At 38.6% G+C, this 27,935-nt stretch overlaps 1 protein-coding gene across 1 annotated transcript in view; it reads left to right on the top strand.

The window, feature by feature from the left end:
* The window catches only part of grm8a (glutamate receptor, metabotropic 8a), a 389,718-nt gene that overhangs the window by 350,963 nt on the left and 10,820 nt on the right, over positions 1–27,935 (top strand). Inside the window, exons 12-13 of the mRNA XM_057856119.1 lie at positions 24,351–24,491; positions 24,561–24,666. Coding sequence (XP_057712102.1) covers positions 24,351–24,491; positions 24,561–24,666 — 247 coding nt within the window. The remainder of the gene's footprint in view (positions 1–24,350; positions 24,492–24,560; positions 24,667–27,935) is intronic.

The raw sequence follows: 27,935 nt of genomic DNA, 5'->3' as shown, positions 1-27,935 counted from the left end.
AACCACAGGGTTGGATTGCTCCAATTAGCATCTTGATTGTTTACAGGGCGGGGCTGCTCTGGCTTTGTCGGACAGTGGACCGCTCAGGCAGGAAATCTGGCGGACAACCTTTTTGCATATTCCAAAAGCTGCAGTTTGCCAACAGTACAAGGGACGGTGTAATGAAAAACAAAGCATTTTCATGTGGTGACATATGACACTTTGCCCTTTTCCCAGGGCTAGGTTTTGGAGGTTGTTGCCGAAGCAATTTTTCCTTCTGTGCCCACATGAGAGTGAGCCAAGTCCCAACAAGAAGTCCACCTGTCTCTCTTGCCTTCCTGTGCATGCCTGATACAACACACAAGCGTTCAGTGCTGCCATGTCAATCATATTATAGAACACGACTGGCCATCTCCGTGTTCCTCTGTGTTTGACAAAGCCAATGGAGCCCTGGATTTGCAAATATTCAAGATGCTAATTGCTGCTATCCAGAGTGAAACCCCCCTTTCACCCTTAGGCAGCAACTCCACAGGAGCGTGTAGGGGGGTTGACTGCTTGATTGCTTGTTTGAGTGATCTATTGTTTGACAAACAAAGTAGTCAGTTTAGTATCGGGGTCATTTCCAGTTTCCAGTTCCAGTTTTTAAGTGTGTTCCAATACTTTTGCACAGATTGTATTAACAATTCAGCTACAGATTAGTGGCCGCCATGCATTCAGGGACTTCCTGTACTCCCCTCTGCGCGTTTTACAACATTATTACATTTTTTGGAATTACCCACTTTACAGTTATGGATTTTCACTCATCGCTGTCGCGCCTTCTCTCGCTCACTGAAGCCCATTTTGCAGATCAAATATGTGTTTGCCGCTTGAAAAAATAGATGGTTGGCAATAGAGACTTGGCAGCTGTAGCTATGTTAATACGTTACATCTGTCCGAATGACTTTAAGTGTGTGTCGTCTTTCCAGTTGGTGTCATAATGAATCAGGTCAGGTTTAGAACTGATCAAAATAACGATGGGGGTTGTAGTGCATGGAGCTGCGCACTTTAAAATGTCAGCAGTCCGCCCCATTTTGTCATCTCGCTCTCTCTCCAAAACCAGCTCAGTGCCTCAGAGTCCACTGAAGCTTCACGACTTCCTTACCGCTCGCCGGCGGGGAAAATGTTTCTCTACTTTGGAGTGTCACTCATGCCTTTATTGTTATTTTTTCATTATTCCTCCTTTTTTCCCCCCTGCACCTCAGCCCCATTTTTCTTTGGAGGCTAGTGCTGACAGAAAAACAGTGTTGTCTAAGCGCTCATATGGGATATGGCGCTCTTGGTGGGAATGTCATTGCATTTTTAGCAGTCCCATAGGCAGAGTTTGACTTTTGGGGCAGGGGGGCAAAATATGTTGATGACCCCGAAACGCAGTGTCAGCAATAAAATTAACTTAGAAGAATATTTATAATAAGAAGTTGACAATAAGCGTTTTTTGTTTCCCATCATTCTTGAGGGGAATTCTAAATCAGGCTGCTTAGGCAATACTTTTTGCCAAGATCTTCATACATTGAATATTGTACGCCCGCCGGTGTCATGCCAATGTTGTTACCCCAGTCACGAATTGTATCCCCTGGGTGGAGCCATATGGAGGTAGATTTGTGTCTTTATTATTATTATAATATCAAAAAGTTGCTTCAATTAAAAAAGGAAAAAAAAAAGTTGCTTCAATCAAAATATATATTTTCAACCGAAAAAAGTCGCTTCAATCAAAAAAAAAAGGGGGAAAAAAATGTGTTTGAATGCAAAAATAAATTTGAAACTCAAAAAATTCACTAAAATGCATGTGAAAGCTATTTTTCTTTGATCAATTTTTAATTTTCTTTATTATCTTTATTATTCAATAAAAAAAAGTTGCACCAATAAAAAAAAAATCCTTCAATCAAAATATATATTTTTTAAAATAAAAAAGTCGCTTCAATTAAAAAACTTCAATTAAAAAAAAAAATCATACTAAATAATTAAAGCATTATGGCACGCTACAGTGACGACAGTGACTCTGACGTGGACCTTAAAACAATGTTGGAGTTTGTCAGGGAATGCGTGTTTGCGTACTGCTGAGCTCCCGAGTGAAGAGTGGTCAAGGTGGAAATATTATTTTTGTGAATAAATGTGCATAAGTGGAAGCTTCTCCCCTTTTTGGTACTTTTATACGCGGATCCTACCTACCACGCGTTACAATGTACAAGACATGGATTACACAAGGTGTACTCTTTGGCCTGTACTGTATGTAAAGCACACGGCAGCTCTGGATGCTAACAATCTACATAATTATATTGGGATAGGTTTGAAAATGCAATATGCTTACCTTGAATATCTGCTAATAAAACCGGAGTTCCCAACAGCATACACTCTCGCTCCCAACCGGAGTTCCCAACAGCATACGCTCTCTCGCTCTGTTGTCATTGAGACTTTTGCCCAACTTTTGTCTTATCAGGTATTTGCTGCATGCATTTTCCCCTGAAACTCATCTTGTGAACGACCGATAGTGCTGTCCTGCTCTTCACTTTTCAGATCTGGTTCAAATAGGAAGGGTAGAACTGACGACATGTTGGGAAAGCTAACGAGTGACACGCTGGAATTTCGGCAATGGGCCCGGTGACGTCACGCACTGCGACGTAACAAGAATGGCGACCTATCACTTAAAATAATTTTACAAACTTTATTAAAACAAAAACATTAAGAGGGGTTTTGATATCAAATATTATAACTACAGATGTCCCGATCGATCAGGATGCCGATTGATCGGGTCCAATCACGTCATTTTCAAAGTATCGGAATCGGCCCAAAAAATATCGGACATGCCTTTTTTTAATATATATATATATATTTTTTTTAATTAAATCATTTTCTAATTGTATTTAACGTTACAGACATAATATGTTACACTCATCCAGAGTCTTTAGTTTAAGCTTAAGGTAGGGTTATCAAATTTATCCCGTTAACGGCGGTAATTAATTTTTTAAAAAATGTATTACGTTAAAATATTTAACGCAATTAACGCATGCGCTGCACGACCCACTCACGAATTGTCGCGTTCAATCTGTAATGGCGCCGTTTTCCTATATATAGAGCTAAAAGGAAGCGTAAAATGAGTAGAGTGAATTTTGGCAGCCTTTGGAGCATTTTTTTTTAATTGGCTAAAGCCTTACAATCCCTCTCCCTACGATTAGAAATATCGTGGGAAGCAATGTGGGGAAGAAAGGTAGTAATTGATCTTTTTCTTAACACCCTATGTTATTTCCCAGCGCAGAGAAGATATATCAATTGGTACCACTACGCACACTCATGGTTGCACTTCCCATCATGCATTTGGGGAGAACAGTTAAATGGCTAGAGTATCATTTACTGAAAGCTCAACAAATACACTAGATGGCAATATTTAGTCACAATTTACAAAGTCACATTTATCCTTTAAGAATTACAAGTCTTTCTATCTGTAGATCCCTCTCACAGAAAGAATGTTAATAATGTAAATGCCATCTTGAGGATTTATTGTCATAATAAACAAATGCAGTCCTTATGTACTGTATGTTGAATGTATATATTCGTCTGAGTTTTATTCGTTTTTTTCTTAATGCATTGTCAAAATGTATATGATCGGGGAAAATTATCGGGAATGATTGGAATTGAATCAAGAGGGAAAAAAAACAATCGGATCGGGAAATATCGGGATCGGCAGATACTCAAACTAAAACGATCGGGATCGGATCGGGAGCAAAAAAACATGATCGGAACAACCCTAATTATAACTCATACTAACATTTATCTTTTAAGAATTACTTATAAAGAAATAGAACTAGAGGATCCCTTTAAGCCAATCAGGTCGCACTGTACTCATGAATATTGAGGGTAAGCTCTCATTCTGCTGATCCAATCTCCATTTGACCTAATGAGGCCATGACCTTGCATACATTTTGCCGCGTTGCTGTCCTTTGTATCCACTGCGTACTTCGTCTATATTGTTGCATTCGCTCTCTTGACGTTTACTCACCTAATTAGACCGTGCGACTTTATGTGTTTTGGTGCGCCGGCGTGCTGAGTGTAATTGGGATATCCGCCAAGTGTAGCCTTTTATGTGTCCTTTCTAATTGGAATACTGTATCCAATATGAGGCATCTGGCTGGTTTCGAAGGAGGAGAGAGTGAAAGCGGAAGGGAATAAACAGGTAATGATGTGACTCACTGATGGGGGGCCTTTAATGAGGAGAGTTTTGCTCAGGTGGGCTCACATTATGATCAACGTTCTCATCACATTGTCGTCATCGGCTTTCATTTTCTGACTAAGCATGTAGGAATTATATTGGCGGAACGATTTTGGGCTCAATTACTCATATTTATTACCGAATGAGTCGGGTATGGAGCATTTTTTGGCATTTCATGGACGTAAAGTATATAACAACAATCATAAATCCCAAAAGTAAATGAAGATACCTACTACGTACTTAAAAAACTTACGACTGTCAGTTAACAGCGTACTTTAGTTCCTTGATTTTCAGGATGTAAGCCATCGTTTGAACAATTTTCTTTGATTTGTGAACAAATATTTTAGGTTTGAGGAGGATTATAACAACTGCATAGAAACACTGACTGGTAATGATGTGAGTAATGACAAGGTGTGAGTCGCGCATGCGTACAATAACAAAATCTTTAACAGGAAGCGTAAGCCTTTTTTTTTTTTTTTTTTTCGTTTTTATATGGAAAGATGAATTTAAATGTTTAAAAAAAATCCTTATCACATACCCAAACTGACGTAAAAAGGTCACAAAATGCATGTGCATTTAGCTTGTACATGTTACACATGTTATACATGACGGTGATCGGCGTCCAATTCATTTGAACTGGAATCACCACCACAACTAGAAACCGTTTGGAAATCTGTTGCCGTCCGTGACACGAGAACATGCTCATTTACGATTTGACACTAAACAACGGTCTGAAAAAGTATCAGAACCTTTTAGAATTTCTCACATTTCTGCATAAAATCAACATCAAAAGTGGTCTGATCTTTGTCAAAATCACACAGATGAAAAAACAGTGTCTGCTTTAACTAAAACCACTCAAACATTTATAGGTAGGGTTGTTCCGATCATGTTTTTTTGCTCCCGATCATTTTAGTTTGAGCATCTGCCGATCCCGATATTTCCCGATCCGATTGGGTTTTTTTTTTTGCTCCCGATTCAATTCCAATCATTCCCGATAATTTTTCCCGATCATATACATTTTGGCAGTGCATTAAGAAAAAAATGAATAAAACTCGGACAAATACATACATTCAACATACAGTACATAAGTACTGTATTTGTTTATTATGACAATAAATCCTCAAAATGGCATTTACATTATTAACATTCTTTCTGTGAGAGGGATCCACGGATAGAAAGACTTGTAATTCTTGAAGTATTAATGTGATTTTGTATATTGTGACTAAATATTGCCATCTAGTGTATTTGTTGAGCTTTCAGTAAATGATACTGTAGCCATTTAACTGTTCTACCCAAATGCATGATGGGAAGTGCAACCATGACTGTGCGTAATGGCACCAATTGATATATCTTCTCTGCGTTGGGAAGTAACATAGGGTGTTAAGGAAATGATCAACCATTACTGTTCGTCCCCACATTGCTTCCCACGATATTTGTAATTGTTGAGAGAGGGTTTTTAAGGCTTTAGCCAATTAAAAAGAGGCTTCAAAGACTGCCAAAATTCTCTCCACTCATTTTACGCTGCCTGTTAGCTCTATATATAGGTAAAAAGGCGCCATTATAGATTGAACGTGACAATGCGTGAGTGGGTCGTGCAACGCATGCGTTAATTACATTAAATATTTTAACGTAATTAATTTTTAAAAAATTAATTACCGCCGTTTACGCGATAAATTTGATAGCCCTACTTTAAGCCAAAACTAAAGACTCTGGATGAATGTAAGACATTTTGTGTTTAACGTTAAATACAATTAGAAAACGATTTAATTAAAATATATATATACAGTGGGGAGAACAAGTATTTGATACACTGCCAATGGGAAAACCCATATTAAAAAAAGGCTTGTCCGCTATTTTTTTGCCAATTCCGATACTTTGAAAATGACGTGATCGGACCGGATCGATCGGAATCGGGACATCTTTATAGGTTTTCATATTTTAATGAGGATAGTATGCAAACAATGACAGAAGGCGGGAAAAATAAGTAAGTTAAATGTTTGGGTGGTATTGCTTTAAGCAGACACTGTATTTTCATCTGTGTGATTTTGACAAAGATCAGCTCACATTTGATGGTGATTTTATGCAGAAATGCGACAAATTCCAAAAGGTTCAGATACTTTTTCATACCACTGTAGAAAGTATTTCCATAAAGTGTAAATAAGTAATATTGCCATAAAGAAACCCATATTTTCTCCCGATACTTTTAACCCATCGTATCTTAATAAGTCTTTGAGAATTCATCCTCGTCGCTTTGTGCAACAAGGCTGGCTGGTAATTACCGCCAAGTCATTTGCATGTTATTTTCCAACTAATGAAAGCAGGGAGGAACAGAAGCGTGATGAGAAAGACAAAAATAGTCGAGGAAATATAGGTGATATTTCCAAGCAGCTTTATACAGTAACTTTGATCTACTTCTTAGCAATCCAAACCAGCTCCTTGATGGTCAGCGACACCTCTCGCCTACCGCATCCCTTTCCCATCCCTCTGTTTTTTATTTTTCTCTCTCGTACCTGCCGCGTTGTGCATTCCGAGGAGGTCCGGACAAGTGCCGCGGGGAGGGATGAGAGCAGCAAGAAGAGCCGTAGTGTCGTAATAGCAAGATGGGATGGGAGGACTGAGGCCAGGAGAGCCCAGGGCGGTTGAAGGGACTCAACAAATTGCACATGAGAGAAGAGGTGAAGTGGGGAGCATGAGTGATGCTGACTTCTTTTTTTTTTTTTCAAGCCATAGGTAGTGTGGCTAGTGCGGAGTCATGTAATCAGAATCTCCCCCTTTTTCAGAAGTGAACACCAATCTATCTTAGCGTACACACATATCAGACAGATTTATGGTGGAGTGCCAGTGACCGCCCACGTCCCTTAAGCAGGACTCACCACAGTCATCAATCCTAAAGTCATGCCGAGTGCTAAGGTTTGTTGTAGCTATCAGTGGTCGGCCTATTCAGTTGTGTAGCAGTAATTTCAATTCATTTAAATTGTATAAACAGATTTGCTATGTGAGCAGTGGCGGTCTTGGCAATTTTGGAGCCTAAGGCGAACATATCCAGGGGGCCTCTTCATGGGTCAGGGGTTTAAAAAGTGAGAAGGGTGTGGAGGATATATGTTCCGGTGCACTAGGGCTGTCCTAAACGACAAATTTTCTCCTGATTAGTCAGCCGACTAGTTTTACGATTAGTCGACTAATCTAATAATTTTCTTTTTTTTAACTACCATAATTTAGCAATGACATTTTTGTCGACGCTTATTAATTCACAAAACCATTTTGGAACACTTAAATTCTTTATTAAAGTACAAATAATCATGTAAATAACAATAATTAATCACACATAAACAATGAGGTTAAATGCTGATATCATTTACTAGTGCAAAAAAATGGAAAGTAAACAGATTTAGAACACTGACTTTGCCTTTCCAACATTATTCAAAACATTTCTTTAAAAAAAAATTCTAGCATTATTATTAGGGTTGTTCCGATCATGTTTTTTTGCTCCCGATCCGATCCCGATCGTTTTAGCTTGAGTATCTGCCGATCCCGATATTTCCCGATCCGATTGTTTTTTTTTTTTTTGCTCCCGATTCAATTCCAATCATTCCCGATAATTTTTCCCGATCATATACATTTTGGCAATGCATTAAGAAAAAAATGAATAAAACTCGGACGAATATATACATTCAACATACAGTACATAAGTACTGTATTTGTTTATTATGACAATAAATCCCTAAGATGGCATTTACATTATTAACATTCTTTCTGTGAGAGGGATCCACGGATAGAAAGACTTGTAATTCTTAAAGGATAAATGTGACTTTGTATATTGTGACTAAATATTGACATCTAGTGTATTTGTTGAGCTTTCAGTAAATGATACTGTAGCCATTTAACTGTTCTGCCCAAATGCATGATGGGAAGTGCAACGATGACTGTACGTAGTGGGACCAATTGATATACAGTGCCTTGCAAAAGTATTCGGCCCCCTTGAATCTTGCAACCTTTCGCCACATTTTAGGCTTCAAACATAAAGATATGAAATTTAATTTTTTTGTCAAGAATCAACAACAAGTGGGACACAATCGTGAAGTGGAACAAAATTTATTGGATAATTTAAACTTTTTTAACAAATAAAAAACTGAAAAGTGGAGCGTGCAATATTATTCGGCCCCTTTACTTTCAGTGCAGCAAACTCACTCCAGAAGTTCAGTGAGGATCTCTGAATGATCCAATGTTGTTCTAAATGACCGATGGTGATAAATAGAATCCACCTGTGTGTAATCAAGTCTCCGTATAAATGCACCTGCTCTGTGATAGTCTCAGGGTTCTGTTTAAAGTGCAGAGAGCATTATGAAAACCAAGGAACACACCAGGCAGGTCCGAGATACTGTTGTGGAGACGTTTAAAGCCGGATTTGGATACAAAAAGATTTCCCAAGCTTTAAACATCTCAAGGAGCACTGTGCAAGCCATCATATTGAAATGGAAGGAGCATCAGACCACTGCAAATCTACCAAGACCCGGCCGTCCTTCCAAACTTTCTTCTCAAACAAGGAGAAAACTGATCAGAGATGCAGCCAAGAGGCCCATGATCACTCTGGATGAACTGCAGAGATCTACAGCTGAGGTGGGAGAGTCTGTTCATAGGACAACAATCAGTCGTACACTGCACAAATCTGGCCTTTATGGAAGAGTGGCAAGAAGAAGGCCATTTCTCAAAGATATCCATAAAAGGTCTCATTTAAAGTTTGCCACAAGCCACCTGGGAGACACACCAAACATGTGGAAGAAGGTGCTCTGGTCAGATGAAGCCAAAATTGAACTTTTTGGCCACAATGCAAAACGATATGTTTGGCGTAAAAGCAACACAGCTCCTCCCCCTGAACACACCATCCCCACTGTCAAACATGGTGGTGGCAGCATCATGGTTTGGGCCTGCTTTTCTTCAGCAGGGACAGGGAAGATGGTTAAAATTGACGGGAAGATGGATGCAGCCAAATACAGGAACATTCTGGAAGAAAATCTGTTGGTATCTGCACAAGACCTGAGACTGGGACGGAGATTTATCTTCCAACAGGACAATGATCCAAAACATAAAGCCAAATCTACAATGGAATGGTTAAAAAATAAACGTATCCAGGTATTAAAATGGCCAAGTCAAAGTCCAGAACTGAATCCAATCGAGAATCTGTGGAAAGAGCTGAAGACTGCCGTTCACAAACACTCTCCATCCAACCTCACTGAGCTCGAGCTGTTTTGCAAGGAAGAATGGGCAAGAATGTCAGTCTCTCGATGTGCAAAACTGATAGAAACATACCCCAAGCGACTTGCAGCTGTAATTGGAGCAAAAGGTGGCGCTACAAAGTATTAACGCAAGGGGGCCGAATAATATTGCACGCCCCACTTTTCAGTTTTTTATTTGTTAAAAAAGTTTAAATTATCCAATAAATTTTGTTCCACTTCACGATTGTGTCCAACTTGTTGTTGATTCTTGACAAAAAATTAAAATTTTATATCTTTATGTTTGAAGCCTGAAATGTGGCGAAAGGTTGCAAGGTTCAAGGGGGCCGAATACTTTTGCAAGGCACTGTATCTTCTCTGCGTAGGGAAATAACATAGGGTGTTCAGAAAAAGATCCGGTATTACCTTGCTTCCCCACATTGCTTTCCACGATATTTCTAGTTGTTGAGGGAGGGATTGTAAGGCTTTAGCCAATTAAAAAAAGGCTTCAAAGACTGCCAAAATTCACTCTACTCATTTTACGCTGGCCTTTAGCTCTATATATAGGTAAAACGGCGCCATTATAGTTTGAACGCGACAATGCGTGAGTAGGTCATGCAGCGCATGCGTTACCGTTAACGCGATTAATTTGATAGCCCTACTTTAAACCAAAACTAAAGACTCGGGATGAGTGTAAGACATTTTGTCTGTAACGTTAAATTCAAATAGAAAACGATATAATTAAAAAATATACTGTATATCTATAAAAAAAAAAGTCATGCCCGATGTTTTTTTGCCGATTCCGATACTTTGACATTTTTATTTTAATCCAAAAATGGAGTATACTCCCCAATCTTCTCCACACTTTGTTGCTCCATCTCCATCTATTCTACGCACTCCCTTCAGCTGTTTGCCCTAGACGCAGTCCCAGCATGATTATTTTTTTTTGACAAAGACAAGCATTTCAAGATGCTCAGGTGACATTTGACATTTTTACTGATTAACTTTAAATTTACATTGCAGCCATAATGTAGGAGATGCCACGGAGGTAAATTGGGTGACGGTAATGCTAGTGTGCTGAAGGTGTGCCATAAAATGTGGTGCGGACTTTAGGGAAACCAAAGCAAAAACTGGAATGGATTTTGTAAATCGGTGTGCTGGAAAACCCGCACCGGGCAATCAAAAAAAAAAAAAAAAAACGATCGGAAGTATGGATCGGAATGTACTGTGTTTGTTTATTATGACAATAAATCCTCAAGATGGCATTTACATTATTAACATTCTTTCTGTGAGAGGGATCCACGGATAGAAAGACTTGTAATTCTTAAAGGATAAATGTGACTTTGTATATTGTGACTAAATATTGCCATCTAGTGTATTTGTTGAGCTTTCAGTAAATGATACTGTAGCCATGCCCAAATGCATGATGGGATATATCTATATTGATATATCTTCTCTGCGTTGGGAAATAACATAGGGTGTTAAGAAAAAGATCAATTACTACCTTGCTTCCCTACATTGCTTCCCATGTTATTTCTAATCGTAGGGAGAGGGATTGTAAGGCTTTAGCCAATTAAAAAAAGGCTTCAAAGGCTGCCAAAATTCACTCTACTCATTTTACGCTGCCTTTTAGCTTTCTATATAGGTAAAACGGTGCTATTACAGAATGAGCGCGACAAATGCGTGAGTGGGGCGTGCATATCTTTATGTTTGAAGCCTGAAATGTGGCGAAAGGTTGCAAGGTTCAAGGGGGCCGAATACTTTTGCAAGGCACTGTACATGACGAATAGTTGGGGGTGCTGCTGGCTCCGGTGGCCCAAGCCCTTGCTCGTTGGAGCAAGGGCAGCTGGTTGGGGGTTGGGGGCCTAAGGCGATTGCCTACTTCGCCTGAATAGTAGATCCGCCTATGTATGTGAGTAAATTAATATATGAGTTTAAATTTAAAATACTTCCATAGACTCAGATATAAGGCTATGGTCAGTGAACTTAACTCCCCTGTTTTTGCTTGGTGTCTAATTTAATTGGATGCTCTCCTCCTTAGCAAATATCGGCTAATCTCTTAGACTATGTCCAGTTTGTGCACACATACACAGCTCTCACTTGAAGAAGTAGCCTTTGCACTTTACCGCGTGGCCCACACGCACCCACTCTCGCACAGCAACCAATACGCATAAAGACGCGAGTCTCTAAGTAGCCTTTTGTAGAAGATAATGAAGCCGATGTGGATGGCGGCGGTCACGCTGGGGCCCAATTAAGCTGCCTTGACATAACGTTGAGTTATTACGACTTGTGTGTCAAAGCTTCTTTTTCTTTTTAATATCATAACCACATGTCGAGAGGGAGAAAAATACTCTAATAGATGAAGGGAGTCATTTACCTTGTAGATGTAATCATCATGTTGCGCCCCGGATTCTTTTTCCTCGTGGAACCGATCGGCCATTGAAGGAATTTGGCCAACTGCAACAGCCGAACCAATAGGCGTCCCGCTGGCGCAGCCCCCAGCAAGTCGGCCGGAAGGCCAAACTCCGCGCATTCACTCCAGCGTTAACCTTTGCACTGACTCCAGTTTGAATGGTGAAAGAAAGCTCACCGAGAAGAGGTTGACAATTTATTCGGCGAAAGTGATCAAAAAGCAAGGCAAAAACAGGCAATGCTGGACCCCAGGCCATTTGGGGGCCCAAAGCAAAATATTACCAAGGGGCCCATATTTTTTATTATATCACTCCCCAGGTCGCCAGATTGTAATGACAAAAAAATGGATATTTGCATAGATGAACGGCAATGCGCGCCACATTATTCACCATGTTCTATTAACAATGTATAAAATTTGGTTGCCAGATTGGGGGCCCCCTAGTGGTGGCCCTAAGCAGCTGCATAGTCTGCGTATCGGCTGGGCCGGCCTTGCTAGATCCGGGGTCAGCCAAACAACGGACACATCGATATGTCCCCGAGAAGCGGCAGTTGTTCGCTAAATGTTTAGTCTTTTAAAAACTGCGGTGGAGTGGGCCAGGGGGAAGGCATGCCTGGTTGTTGTCTTGGGATAATCCTTCTGTGGCAGGTTTGGTCGGTCAAGTTCGTGTGTCATCTTTCGTGGCTGGGTTAGGGGTTAGGCAACTGAGGCATGTCTTGATGTCTAAGGCGTCTAACTATCTACTTGTTGTCCTGGTTGGCTGGGGGTGTTCTCACCCCACCGAAGAGGTGCTGACGTCCTTTCCTTCAGGCGAGGGCTGATAAGTTGGACAACTCTACTGTGTCAAATGGCATGGAGCAACGTCCCTCAAACTATGGTTTAATGCTTTACTGTAATGAATGTGTTAGACTAATGCAAACAGTTATACAGTGTCTGCGAGAAAGGTAACTATCCCCTTCACCATCTATTGCCTTCAATGGAAATGAATGAGTTAATTGTAAAGCTTCTATGTGATAGATTTCTGAAAATGGCTTCAAGTAGGATTCATTCACGCAAATGAATTCAAGCCAAATCTCATGGGTCTCCCATTGCTCAGGTGATTTAAATGATGAGTGGTCCTATGGTAGACGTTATCGGACAGATACTCGATGTGCATTAAAGCCACAATGGGATTGAAAATGGCCGTAAAGTTGCTGTTGAGCCCGAAGGTGTCGTGTAATGTCACGGGCCGTGTCAGGACAGGCACCTGTCAAGGACACCTAAACCGATTAACTCCGCGGTAATACTAAATGATGCAAAAAGCAAAAAAAGCAGCAACGTGAGGTTGACGAAAGAGATTTTTTTCTGCTTTATTTCATGTTTTCTGATCTTTTATGGTTGACTTTGACTGCGGCGCAGGTGTAGGAAGCTGTTGCATCACGTCTTTGTCTTTCCCTCCTGGTATTTGCTCAGCCAGTGAGTTTTAGCAGCCTCTCGTCAGTGAGCCTCTGACAGAATGTAATGCGTGATGACAGATTTAATAGGATCTTGCGTAGTCAAGCTAGCTGCTGTGTTTGAATGGCTCTACGTGTGCATCCACGCTGGTAATGTTTCTTGTCAAATAAAGCACAATGTAGTTAAGTGTATGTACTTCACGTTGGGAAAGAGGTGCTCTGATATACGAGTTCAACAACATCACCTTCACAACACCACACATTTTCATGAGAATTACTGTAGTACGAAAAAGTATCAGAACCTTTTAGAATATCTCACATTTCTGCATAGAATTATTAAATGTGATCTGATCTTTGTCAAAATCACACAGATGAAAAAACAGTGTCCGCTTTAACTAAAACCACCCAAACATTGATAGGTTCTCATATTTTAATGAGGATAGCATGCAAACAATGACAAAAGGGGGAAAATAAGTAAGTGAACCCTCTGCCTAAGTAGACTTAAAGAGCAATTGAAGCCAATTTTACCAGACATTTTAAGTCAGATGTGTGCCCAATAACTGATGAGCAGTTTAAAGCTGCCCTGCCCACAATAAAACACACACCTGGTAAGAATTTTTTTGATGAGAAGCATTGTCTCATGTACATCATGACTCTGTCAAAAGAGCGGCCTGAAGACCTGTGATCAGGGAGTGTTGATTTGTATAAAGCTGTGGCAGGATACAAAACCATCTTAAAAGTCTGGATATTCATCACTCGACAGTCAGCGAAGTTGTCTACAAATTGAGAGAGTTTGGCACTGTTGCTTCTCTCCCAAGGAGTGGCCGTCCACCAAAGATGACGCCAAAAGTTCAGCGCAGAATACTCAGAGAGGTAAAAAAGAACCCTAGAGTGTCTGCTTAAGACTTACATAAATCTCTTGCACAGTTTAATATCTCTGTGCACACATCAACTATAAGTAAGACTATGGTCAAGAATGTTCTTCATGGGAGGACTCCACAAAGGAAGCTGTTAAAAAAAAAAAAAAAAACATTGTTGCTCATCTAATGTTCGCAAAAAGGCACTTGGACACTCCACAGAAGTTTTGGCAAAATATGTTGTGGACTGATGAAATGATAGTTGAATTGTTTTGGAGTAACACACAACGTCATGTGTGGAGGAAAAAATGGAACAGCTCACCAACATCAACACCTTATCCCCACCAAGAAGTTTTTCATGATTTGGGGCTGTTTTGCTGCCTCAGGGCCTGGACAACTTGCAATCATTAATGGAAGAAAGAATGCAAAAGTTTTGCAGGAAAACCTGAGGCCGTCTGTCAGACAGTTGGAAGTTAAAAAGGGAATGGATGCTGCAACAAGATAATGATCCAAACCACAGAAATAAATCACCTTCCGAATGGTTTCAGAAGAACAAAATACACATTCTGGAGTGGCCAAGACTTCTGTCCCCATTGAGATGCTGTGTCATGACCTAAAGACAGCGATTCATGCCAGACATCCCAGGAATCTGACTGAACTACAGCAGTTTTGTTGAGAAGAATGGGCCAAGATTAGTCCGGATGAATGTGCCAGACTGGTCTGCAGCTACAAGCAATGTCTGGTTGGAGTTATAGCTGCCAAACGGGGCAAATGTATCACATTTGATACACCTAAAATTTCATGTTTTTGAGACAAATTCAGAATTTTGACATTTCTTTTTGAAAAAAAAAAAATGATGGATGCAAGTCAACACATGCATCTGCAGGTTCCATGAAAAAAACAAACAGGATTTAGCAAGGGTTATAGATATCTGAGTGTTTATTACACATATTCATTTTGACTTTTCTTTTTACAAATTTGAAAAAAAGAGGTTTCATTAGGACCTTATTTTTCAAATTTTGGGACTCTGATGATTGCTTCATATTGCTGGCATTAAAGGGATAAATGTGATAGTTCACTTATTTATTTCCCCCCCTTCTGTCATTGTTTGCATACTGTTCTGATTAAAATATCAAAACCTACAAATGTTTGAGTGGTTTTAGTTAAAGCAGACACTGCTTTTTCATCTGTGTGATTTTGACAAAGATCAGATCACATTTGATTATGATTTTATTGAGAAATGTGAGAAATTCCAAAAGGTTCAAATACTCTTTCATACCACTGTAAGATTTGATCCGAGTCATCCGTCTACACGCCTGACTTGATACAGTGGGGCAAATAAGTATTTGGTCAACCACTAATCGTGCAAGTTCTCCCACTTAAAAATATTAGAGAGGCCTGAAATCTTCAACATGGGAAAATTTCAACCATGGGAGACTGAATGTTGAAAAAAAAAACAGAAAATCACATTGTTTGATTTGTTTGATTTGAAGGATTTATTTGCAAATCATGGTGGAAAATAAGTATTTGGTCAATACCAAAAGTTCATCTCAAGACTTTGTTATGTACCCTTTGTTGGCAATAACTGAGGCCAAATGTTTTCTGTAACTCTTCACAAGCTTTTCACACACTGTTGCTAGTATTTTGGCCCATTCCTCCATGCAGATCTCCTCTAGAGCAGTGATGTTTTGGGGCTGTCGTTCGGCAACACAGACTTTCAACTCCCTGCACAGATTTCCTATTTTACCTATTGCCTAATTTTACCTATTGCAGATTCAGTCTTCCCAGCCTGGTCCTTCGACAGCTCTTTGGTCTTGGCGAGGGGTCGCCATCTGCCGGGCCGCGGACCGGTACTGGTCCGTGGCGCATTTGCTACCGGGCCGCACAGAAATAAAATTTTAATAACGACCGCGTTCTGTCTGAATTAACCCTGTGCCCCTGCTTAACACACCAATATCCCTGTCTACTTTAGATATAATACTATGGGATAGATTAGAATGTCGTCATAGAAATCCATTGCTTGTCCTCGATAATAACGTATTGCTAGGCCGCGGGCGCAGCACATTTGTTCCCGGAAATAATTAGCCCCCACACGAGCGAAGATGACTGGAAAACTTACGTCTTTGGAGATATTTTTACAGCGAAAAGGGCACCTGACGAGCCTACAACCTCGTAGACCCATGAACTGCGAAGGAGTGGATTCGTGACCCGTTTGTGAATAAACCGAGTGATTCGAGCATGTCTGAGCAAATGACGGCGACCTTATTAAACGTACATTTGAGACAACAACTCTACCGAGGTTCTGGGTTAAAGTCATTCTGGAATATCCTGACATCGCTACAAGAGCATTGAAAAGCTTGCTACAATTTCCAACATCGTATCTTTGTGAAGTGGGCTTCTTAATTATTTTTTAACGACAAGGCGAAGTCGTTAATGGTGAGAGCGGTGTGAAGTTGTTGTGTGCAGCTTACATGGCAGGATGTATCTGAGGAGAACTTTTCTACAAGTCCATGATCAAACGTAAGTTTCAAGAAAGTTTGTAGTGTTTACTTTGGAATCGCTGCATTTGCGCATTTTGCGGCTATGTTTAACGTTACGCGCATGCGCAGAACTGCATCGTTGAAATTTTTGATGGGTTGCAAAATTTGTAAGAACACCGGTCCGTGAAAAAAAAGACCCAAATAACACAGGTCCGTGGTGCAAAAAAGGTTGGGGACCCCTGGTCTCGGCCATAGTGGAGTTTGGAGTGTGACTGACTGAGATTGTGGATAGGTGTCTTTTATACCAATAATGAGTTAAAACAGGTGCCATTAATACAGGTAACGAGTGGAGCCTCGTTAGACCTCGCTAAAAGAAGTTAGACCTCTTTGACAGCCAGAAATTTTGCTTATTTGTAGGTGACCAAATACCTTTTTTCCACTCTAATTTGGAAATAAATTCTTTAAAAATCAAACAATGTGATTTTCTGTTTTTTTTCCCCCCACATTCTGTCTCTCATGGTTGAGGTTTACCCATATTGACAATTTCAGACCTCTAATATTTTCAAGTGGGAGAACTTGCACAATTGGTGGTTGACTAAATACTTATTTGCCCCACTGCGTGTTCGGATAGGCAGTGCAAATATGTCGCCATGGCAACGTAATTGCTTTAAGGCAGGCAAGAGTAAGGATTAAGTAAGAAGGGGGCTTTTCTCTACCGTTTTCTATACCGCTTATCCTTTTCAGGGTCGCGAGTATATTCGAGTGTATGAAATGGAATACAGTACCCCCCCAAAAAAAGAATCATAATGGCAGTCTAAATCCCTTTTTTTTTTTTTTCGTTTTTGGCATTCGCTTTGTATTTATGAGCCTCTCTTCAAATGGCCACATCTGTGTCCCAAGAATTAGCAGTGCAGCTATCACGTTCTGTCACGATGGCGTCGAGCGTTGTAATAAAGTCTGCTCGGAGGCTTCGCTCGCAGCGCTAATTAAAAAATAACAAGGTTAAATCATCCCAAGCACTTTTTTTATCATTGACACAAAAGACGGCGACTCCTCTCGAGACGGCAATTAAAGCGCTCCCGTGTAATCAAGTCGGCGGCGGCAATTTGACTGTTGATATCAGCCAAGGAGCTGAGAGCTTTGGCGAGAATACAACGGCGGCGTCTGTCTGCAGGTGGAAACATTTCTTGCAACCTGGAGGGAGGAACTTTCTAATTGTCGACTTCTCAATGTTGCGGTCAGCGCAGCGGGGTGTCTTGCTTCCTTCCTTCCTTCCCTCCAGCCTGATGTGTGTTTTGTGTGCAGCTTTGTGTAAATAACTGGTAGAGATGCTCTTGGACCGGAGGCTGCGTGCGATGGAAGTGGCTGACAGGAGACCGGCTTCTCAGTTGACCGCTGTGGGGAATTGTCTTCCTTTTTCCATCTTTTATCTATCCCTTACCTCATAGGGCCGTCAACCATACAGTGACACGAAAAGGAAAAACAAAATACTTGTTATGGTTGTAAAGCAGCTTTTTTTCATCATTTTACCCCAAAAGTTTTGATGTTTGCTTGCAAAAAACGAGCCTTTTACAGTGGGGCAAATAAAATGAAAATATTAGAGAGGCCTGTAATTGTCAACATTGGTAAACTTCAACCATGAGACAGAATGTGTGAAAAAAAAAAAAAAATCACAGTTTGATTTTTAAAGAATTTATTTGCAAATTATGGTGGAAATAAATATTTGGTCAATACCAAAAGTTCGTCTCAATACTTTGCTATGTACCCTTTGTTGGCAATAACGGAGGCCAAACATTTTCTGTAACTTTTCACAAGCTTTTCACATACTGTTGCTGGTATTTTGGCCCATTCCTCCATGCAGATCTCCTCTAGAGCAGTGATGTTTTGGGGCTGTCGTTGGGCAACACAGACTTCCAACTCCCTCTGCAGATTTTCTATGGGGTTGAGATCTGGAAACTGGCTAGGCCACTCCAGGACCTTGAAATGCATCTTACGAAACCACTCCTTTGTTACCCTGGCTGTGTGTTTGGGATCATTGTCATGCTGAAAGACCCAGCCACGTCTCATCTTCAATGCCCTTGCTGATGGAAGGAGATTTTCCACTCAAAATCTCTCGATACATAGCCCCATTCAGTCTTTCCTTTACGCAGATCAGTCGTCCTGGTCGCTTTGTAGAAAAACAGCCCCAAAGCATGATGTTTCCACCCTCATGCTTCACAGTGGGTATGGTGTTCTTCGGATGCAATTCAGTATTCTTTCTCTTCCAAACACGAGAACCTGTGTTTCTACCAAAAAGTTCTATTTTGGTTTCATCTGACCATAACACATTCTCCCAGTCCTCTTCTGGATCATCCAAATGCTCTCTAGCGAACCGCAGACGGGCCTGGACGTGTACTGGCTTCAGCAGGGGGACATTTCTGGCAGTGCAAGATTTGAGTCCCTGGCAGCGCATTGTGTTACTGATAGTAGCCTTTGTTACTGTGGTCCCAGCTCTCTGTAGGTCATTCACTAGGTCCCCCCCGTGTGGTTCTGGGATTTTTGCTCACCGTTCTTGTTATCATTTTGACGCCATGGAGTGAGATCTTGCATGGAGCCCCAGATCGAGGGAGATTATCAGTGGTCTTTTATGTCTTCCTTTTTCTAATACTTGCTCCCACAGTGGATTTCTTTACAACAAGCGTTTTTCCTAATGCAGATTTAGTATTCCCAGCCTGGTGCAGGTCTACAATTTTGTCTCTGGTGTCTTTCGACACCTCTTTGGTCTTGGCCCAAGTGGAGTTTGGAGTGAGACTGACTGAGGTTGTGGACAGGTGTCTTTTATACCGATAATGAGTTAAAACAGGTGCCATTAATACAGGTAACGAGTGGAGCCTCGTTAGAAGAAGTTAGACCTCTTTGACAGCCAGAAATCTTTCTTGTTTGTAGGTGACCAAATACTTATTTTCTACTCTTAATTTGGAAATAAATTCTTTAAAAATCAAACAAAGTGATTTTCAGTTTTTTTTTTTTCCACATTCTGCCTCTCATGGTTGAGGTTTACCCATGTTGACAATTACAGGCCTCTCTAATCTTTTCAAGTAGGAGAACTTGCAAAATTGGTGGTTGACTAAATACTTATTTGCACCACTGTATATTCTTTTTGGTTCATTGACTTGATCCCTCATCTGTTCTTTAATTTGTTTGGAGGAAGAAAATCACTTTTTCATAGAAGTGCTGATGACGTTTTCAGTCAAACTTGCAAGGTAATTCTAAATGGAAGTACACGCTTGACCATTTTTGAGCGTGTTTATTCGTGGGAAGCCTCTCTTTGTTAGCGTCCAGTTTGCTGGCTGCGCACTTCCTTTTACCGCTGGTTATTGTCAGTGTTATCTGCTCGCACGTTCATGCGTTGTGTGCGCGTATGCACATCCTTAGACCTCGATTCCAGAGGCCATAAGTTTGAGTGCTTGACAGCAGATATTTTGGATAAGTGGGGCAGGCAGTGTGAATTTTCATTGGTGATGTCACCGGTCATGCAGAAATTTGTGTGTGTTCGGTGCAAAAATAGTCTATGTATCGTCTCTGCTATTGTCTGTTGACGGAAAAGTGAAGAGACAATAATTGGAGTCAATATATACAGTATATATATACGTTTACATGTATGTCATCTAACACAAAAAGGGTTTGGAGGATATCTCGATATCTCTTTATGAGGTTAGGTATTGCACCCATGACTTTATTAAAAAAAAAATATATATATATATATATATATATATATATATATATATATATATATATATATATATCAGGGTTGTTCCGATCATTATTTTTATTTGCTCCCGATCGTTTTAGTTTGAGTATCTGCCGATCCCGATATTTCCCGATCCGATTGCTTTTTTTTTGCTCCCGATTGAATTCCAATCATTCCCGATAATTTTTCCCGATCATATACATTTTGGCAATGCATTAAGAAAAAAATGAATAAAAATGAATAAAACTCGAATATATACATTCAACATTCATTTGTTTATTATGACAATAAATCCTCAAGATGGCATTTACATTATTAACATTCTTTCTGTGAGAGGATAGAAAGACTTGTGACTTTGTATATTGTGACTAAATATTGCCATCTAGTGTATTTGTTGAGCTTTCAGTAAATGATACTGAATGCCATGCCCAAATGCATGATGGGAAGTGGAACCACGACTGTGCGTAGTGCTACTAATTGATATATCTTCTCTGCGTTGGGAAATAACATAAGATGTTAAGAAAAAGATCAATTGCTACCTTGTTTCCCCACATTGCTTCTCATGATATTTCTAATCATAGGGAGAGGGATTATAAGGCTTTAGCCAATTACAATAAGGCTCCAAAGGCTGCCAAAATTCACTCTACTCATTTTATGCCGCCCTTTTAGCTCTCTATATAGGCAAAACGGCGCCGTTACAGATGGAGCGCGACAATGTGTGAGTGGGTCGTGCAGCGCATGCAGTAATTGCGTTAAATATTTAAACGTGATGCATTTTTAAAAAAAATTAATTACCGCCGTTATTGGGATAAATTTGATAACCCTACCTTAAGCCTAAAGTAAGATAAGTGTAACATATTATGTCTGTAAATACAATTAGAAAACGATTTAATTAAAAAATATATATATATTAGAAAAAGGCATGGCCGATATTTTTTTGCCGATTCCGATACTTTGAAAATGACGTGATCGGACCCGATCGATCGGGACATCTCTAATATATATATATATATATATATATACATATATATACATACATACAGGTGTGCACATAATTTTTTTGCCCAGGTTCTCAGAGGAGGACCTGGAGACGTGACTTGGTCCTCATTGAGCTTGAGAGCCGACCCGCTTGATGCGATAAATTTATGACAAGCTTTACTTAGAGCCAATTAGCTTTAATTAATTATATTAACAATTAATGCTTGATTAACATCAACTGGCACAACAAAATTGCCATTACTTTGAAGTGAAATGTAAAGAAATAAAAAGCACCAATTCAAAATAAAGGGCATTATGCGGCTCCCACATTAACTCCAAGCCTTTTTAAAAGTGGGATGTCCTCCTCATAACACCTCATTGAACGTGCATGTTTAGCTTTGTAAAATGCGAGCAAAAACACGTTTGTCAGTCCTTTATTCCGCCCTATTCCGCGACTTGTCCATAGGGCGAGTGGGGTCCTGTTTGACATCGATAGCTTGCTTAATTGCCACATGCTCTCTTTTTTTTCGTGCTTTTCAAAGTTTGGATGGCTGAAATTCTTTGACCCTACATAAAATGCGCTGCTTTTATCGGCGACATTGGGATTCTCACGGCACATTTTGTACCGCATTTCCGTGCGAGCATCATTTGCTTCTAGCCATGGTACCTCCTGTAGCCACTTTTCAGCAAAAGTCCTTTTTTTCAGTAGCTCCGGTGACGTCTCTGTCGTCTGTCTGTCTTTTGACGGGGGTGGGGGAACACAGAAGTAATTACTCAGTGTGGCCTGCCTCTTCGACATTTTGAGAAGTTATTTTCTTGTGTCCGCCGCAAATACAGTGGTCAGCCATCGGTACGCAAAAGCGTATGGAAGCCGTTTGGGGCCAGCGCGTTTGTCTACGTCCAGTACGCATGCGCGCATGCGGACCACTTATGTGCACCCCTGTATATATATATATATATATATATATATATATATATATATATATATATATATATATATATATTAGGGCTGTCAAATGATTAAAAATTTTAATCGAGTTAATTACAGCTTAAAAATTAATCGTAATTAATCGCAATGAATTAAAATATGCCATATTTTTCTGTAAATGTTGGAACGGAAAGATAAGACACAAGATGGATATATACATTCAACATACGGTACATAAGGACTATTTGTTTATTATAACAATGAATCAACAAGATGGCATTAACATTATTAACATTCTGTTAAAGCGATCCATGGATAGAAAGACTTGTAGTTCTTAAAAGAAAAATGTTAGTACAAGCTAGAGAAATTTTATATTAAAACCCCTCTTAATGTTTTCGTTTTAATAAAATTTGTAAAATTTTCAATCAAAAAATAAACTGGTAGCCCGCCATTGTTGATGTCAATAATTACTTACACACTGCTCATGGATGCTGAAGTCTATAAAATCTATCTAAATCTAATATATATTAGGGCCATGTATAGTAAGGCTTTTTTTTTTCAAAAAACGACCATGTATAGTAAGGCTTTTTTCCTTCAAAAAACGATCATGTATGGTAAGGCTTTTTTCTTCAAAAAACTACTATGTATAGTAAGGCTTTTTATCTTCAAAAAACGACCATGTGTATTAAGGCTTTTTATCGTCAAAAAGACCATGTATATAAAGCGATAATTTTGACAGCCCTAATATATATATATTAGGGCTGTCAAAATTATTGCGTTAACGGGCGGTAATTAAAATTTTTAATTAATCACATTAAAATATTTGACGCAATTAACGCACATTTCCCGCTCAGACAGTATTCTGCCTTTTGGTAAGTTTTACAGCAAGGCTTTTTGTGCTGTCTTACAGCGAACTCTTGTGGTCGCTTTGCGACATGGTTTATTGTTTTCTTGCCAGTTCAATATGGCTGCATGACGTCTCGGGCTGACGCCTACGTTGTAATGTTGTGCTTATATGATCCTTGGACAAGATTTGTCCGTAAGTATGGTTGTTGTAAAGAATGTACAGATTATGTTAGTAAGCGAAATGTTATATTTTTTGTATGAGACGCTTTTTGTTTATGTTTAGTGAACCTGTATAGCGTGCTAAGCTAACGTTGTTGCTAATGCAATGCTTGTGTACTTTTTTTTGTAGTTTTACTGCGGTCTAAAGAGGACAATGGTTTGAGGCCATTTTATTAATAAATCAGATGAAAAAGGAAGAAGTCTGATTATTAAGGCGTCGTTCACTAGCCGTCTAGCTTTGGAAAAAGTAGACGCTTTGGAGTGAGGACAGCATAGACAGATTTAAATGACAGTAGAGTGAAATGCCCACTACAGTCCTTATGTACCGTATGTTGAATGTATATATCCATCTTGTGTCTTATCTTTCCATTCTAAAAATTTATTTTACAGAATATATATATAATTTACAGAAAAATATGGCATATTTTATAGATGGTTTGAACTGCGATTAATTGCGATTAATTACGATTAATTAATTTTTAAGCTGTAATTAACTCGATTAAAAATTTTAATCGTTTGACAGCCCTAATATATATATATATATATATATATATTTATATATACATATATGTGTATATGAACAAAGTACCATCAGAATCTCGACTGAAGGATGTAAAAACAGCACTGCTGAACATCCCCACTGTAACATCACTCAGACCAATCAGCTGATATATGCAGCAGCATCAGTCGTCCTCGAGTCACTTGGATAAACAGCGCCAACAGAGCCTCCATGGAAACGCCTAGCCAGAGACAGAGTAAGGAACTGCCCAAGAAATATAGGACGCAAGGGCTGAGACTGAATGATACTGGAAGAGTAGCTGGGAAAAAGAGGCGTCTATAAAACTATAAAACTTACTTGGTGACCGACTTAAAGTAAAAACGTACGTGGACCTCAACGTATGCACTTTCAAATGAGGCTTCATAGATGATATGCGTAAACGCGTCACTCGGTGTTAAAGGGTTAATAAGCGTTGCCATCTTCCATTCGGCTTGCCCTGCAAATGTCTCGCTCATTTACATTTGTTTTTTTATGGTTGTAGATGTACATCCAAACCACCACCTTGACCATCTCGCTCAGCCTTTCGGCCTCCGTCTCCCTTGGGATGCTCTACATGCCTAAAGTCTACATCATCCTCTTCCACCCAGAGCAGAACGTGCCCAAGCGGAAACGCAGCTTCAAGGTAAAAAATTGAATTTCATACGTGCTGTCAAATCTTATCCTTTCTAAACACGATGGTGATGTGATGCAGGCCATCGTGACCGCCGCCACCATGTCTGGGAAACTGTCGCAGAAGGGAAGCGACCGACCCAACGGCGAAGTGAAGACGGAGTTGTGTGAAAGCATGGAGACCAATAGTGAGTAAGAGACTTTTATTTCTTTCTACACATACAGTTAAAAACAGACGCATAGCTAGATACAGGTACATCTAACAACAATGGAATGTTGTTAGAAGTTGACTTTTTTTGTCAGGGATTTCCGGAAAACTTTGGATGGATTCATCATACATTGTGATACATACTTCGTTTTTGGTCCGTGTACGAAAAACGAGCCTGAATCCGATTTTCGTTTTATGCGAGTTAACAAAAAACGAACCGTCTGCTGTTTCCAGATTCAAAACTGCTAATTCAATAGCGGAAAACCAGCCTTAATCAATTTTTTCAATATCCGTGTATTGAACCGAAGTCGAAAAACAAAACACGTCCATTATTTCTTTTCCAACAAGTTCGCCATGACACGGAAGTCGATGTTCTTCTTATGAATTAGTATTACGCGGCTGAAGCAGGGTTTTGTCGCCCCCTGGTGCTACTAAGACAATTTTGAGGCACTGAACTAGCCTTGTCATGAATGACCACCGTTCGTCGACAAGCAGGATGGAGTCGTACATTTTGTTTCGCAACGGCAAACACTGCGAGAAGATGACATGACGGTGGAAACGGTCTGCAGAATTTTTCAGGTAAGTTAACATGACAAAACATATTTTTTATCATTATTGTTTTTTGTTTTGTGGTGGGTTAAGATTTTGCAGGAACTTTGGCTAACATACATTATCTATGCTAGCATAGCTTTCCTCGTCTTTTGACTTGCATGATTAATCTACGGAAGCCCATTCTCGCCAGTTAAAAATAAAATTTTGAAAATTATACCACAGAATAGGATGACTGTTTGAATTGTAAATTGAATTGTGTACTTTCCTTCTTTTCACCTAATTTGCGCCCTTTTTTGTACCGACATGCAAGTCGAAGGGATGAGGCATTTTTCGTAAAAGGAAAAAAAAAACATGTAGAATAGTTTTTTTTCTTCAAAAAACAACTATGTATAGAAAGGCTTTTTTTCTTAAAGAAACATAATTGTATAGTAAGGCTTTTTTTTTTTTTCTAAAAGACGACCATGTATAGGAAGGCTTTTTTTTCTTTCTTTAAAAAAAACGACCATGTATAGAAAGGCTTTTTCTTAAAAAACAACCATGTATAGTAAGGCTTTTTTTCTTCAAAAAATGACCATGTATAGTAAGGCTTTTTTGTTTAAAAAAAAAAAAAAAAAAAAAAAACGACCATGTATTGTAAGGCTTTTTGTCTTTAAAAAACGACCATGTATAGTAAGGCTTTTTTTCTTCAAAAAATGACCATGTATAGTAAGGCTTTTTTGTTTAAAAAAAAAAAAAAAAAAAAAAAAAAAAAAACGACCATGTATTGTAAGGCTTTTTGTCTTTAAAAAACGACCATGTATAGTAAGGCTTTTTTTCTTCAAAAAATGACCATGTATAATAAGGATTATTTTCTTCAAAAAACTACCATGTATAGGAAGGCTTTTTTTCTTAAACTTTTTTTCTTCAAATAACGACCATGTATAGTAAGGCTTTTTTTCTTTTAAAAACGACCATATATAGTAAGGCTTATTTTCTTAAAATAAAACGACCATCTATAGTAAGGCTTTTTATATTCAAAAAACGTCATTGTATAGTAAAACTTTTTTTTCTTCTAAAAGACGACCATGTATAGTAAGGTTTTTTTTTTCTTCAAAAAACGTCAATATATGGTAAAGCTTTTTTCTTAAAAAAACAAACAAAACAAAAAAAACGAACGTTTGTAATAAGGATTTTTTCTTGAAAAAACAACCATGTGTAGTAAGGCTTGTTGTTTTCAATAAACGACCAAGTATAGTAAGGCTTTTTTTTCTAAAAGACGACCATGTATAGTAAGGCTTTTTTTCTTCAAAAAACGACCATGTATAATAAGATTTTTTTCTTCAAAAAACGACTATGTATAGTAAGGCTTTTTTCTTCAAAAAACGACCATGTGCATTAAGGCTTTTTATGGTAAAAAAACGACCATGTATATAAAGGCTTTTTTTCTTCAAAAAACGACCATGTATAGTAAGACTTTTTTCTTCAAAAAACGACCATGTATAGTAAGGCTTTTTTCTTCAAAAAACGACCAGGTATAGTAAGGCTTTTTATCTTCAAAAAACGACCATGTATAGGAAGGCTTAAAAAAAAAAAAAAAAACGACCATGTATATATAGTAAGGCTTTTTTTCTTCAAAAAACGACCATGTATCGTAAAGGTTTTTTTCTTAAAAAAACGACCATGTATTGTAAGGCTTTTTTCCTTCAAAAACAACCATGTATAATAAGGCTTTTTTTTTTTTCAAAAACGACCATGTATAATAAGACTTTTTTTCTTCAAAAAAACGACCATGTATCGTAAAGGTTTTTTTCTTAAAAAAACGACCATGTATTGTAAGGCTTTTTTCCTTCAAAAACAACCATGTATAATAAGGCTTTTTTTTTTTTTTCAAAAACGACCATGTATAATAAGATTTTTTTTCTTCAAAAACGACCATGTATAGTAAGGCTTTTTTCTTTTAAAAACGACCATGTATAGTAAGGCTTTTTTTCTTAAAAAAAAAAAAGACAATGTATCGTAAGGCTTTTTTGTTTAAAAAAAAAAAAAACAAACGACCATGTATTGTAAGGCTTTTTTTCTTAAAAAAACGACCATGTATAGTAAGGCTTTTTTACTTTTAAAAACGACCATGTATAGTAAGGCTTTTTATCTTCAAAATACGACCATGTATAGTAAGGCTTTTTTTCTTGAAATAAAACGACCAGGTATAGTCAGGCTTTTTGTATGGTAATGCTTTTTTTCTTAAAAAAACGACCATGTATCGTAAGGCTTTTTTGTTTAAAATAAAAACAAAAAAAAACGACCATGTATTGTAAGGCTTTTTTTCTTAAAAAAACGACCATGTATAGTAAGGCTTTTTTTTCTTCAAAAAACGACCATGTATAATAAGGCTTTTTTTCTTCAAAAAACGACCATGTATAGTAAGGCTTTTTTTCTTTTAAAAACGACCATGTATAGTAAGGCTTTTTTTCTTTAAAAAAAAAAAAAAAAATGACCATGTATCGTAAGGCTTTTTTTTCTTAAAAAAACGACCAAGTATAATAATGCTTTTTTTCTTCATAAAACGACCATGTATAGTAAGGCTTTTTTTCTTTAAAAAAAAAAAAAAATGACCATGTATCGTAAGGCTTTTTTTTCTTAAAAAAACGACCATGTATAATAATGCTTTTTTTCTTCATAAAACGACCATGTATAGTAAGGCTTTTTTCTTTAAAAAAA

Source organism: Corythoichthys intestinalis, chromosome 13, assembly GCF_030265065.1.
Source record: "Corythoichthys intestinalis isolate RoL2023-P3 chromosome 13, ASM3026506v1, whole genome shotgun sequence".
NCBI classification, from domain to species: domain Eukaryota; kingdom Metazoa; phylum Chordata; class Actinopteri; order Syngnathiformes; family Syngnathidae; genus Corythoichthys; species Corythoichthys intestinalis.
This window is presented reverse-complemented; position numbering and strand designations above follow the sequence as displayed.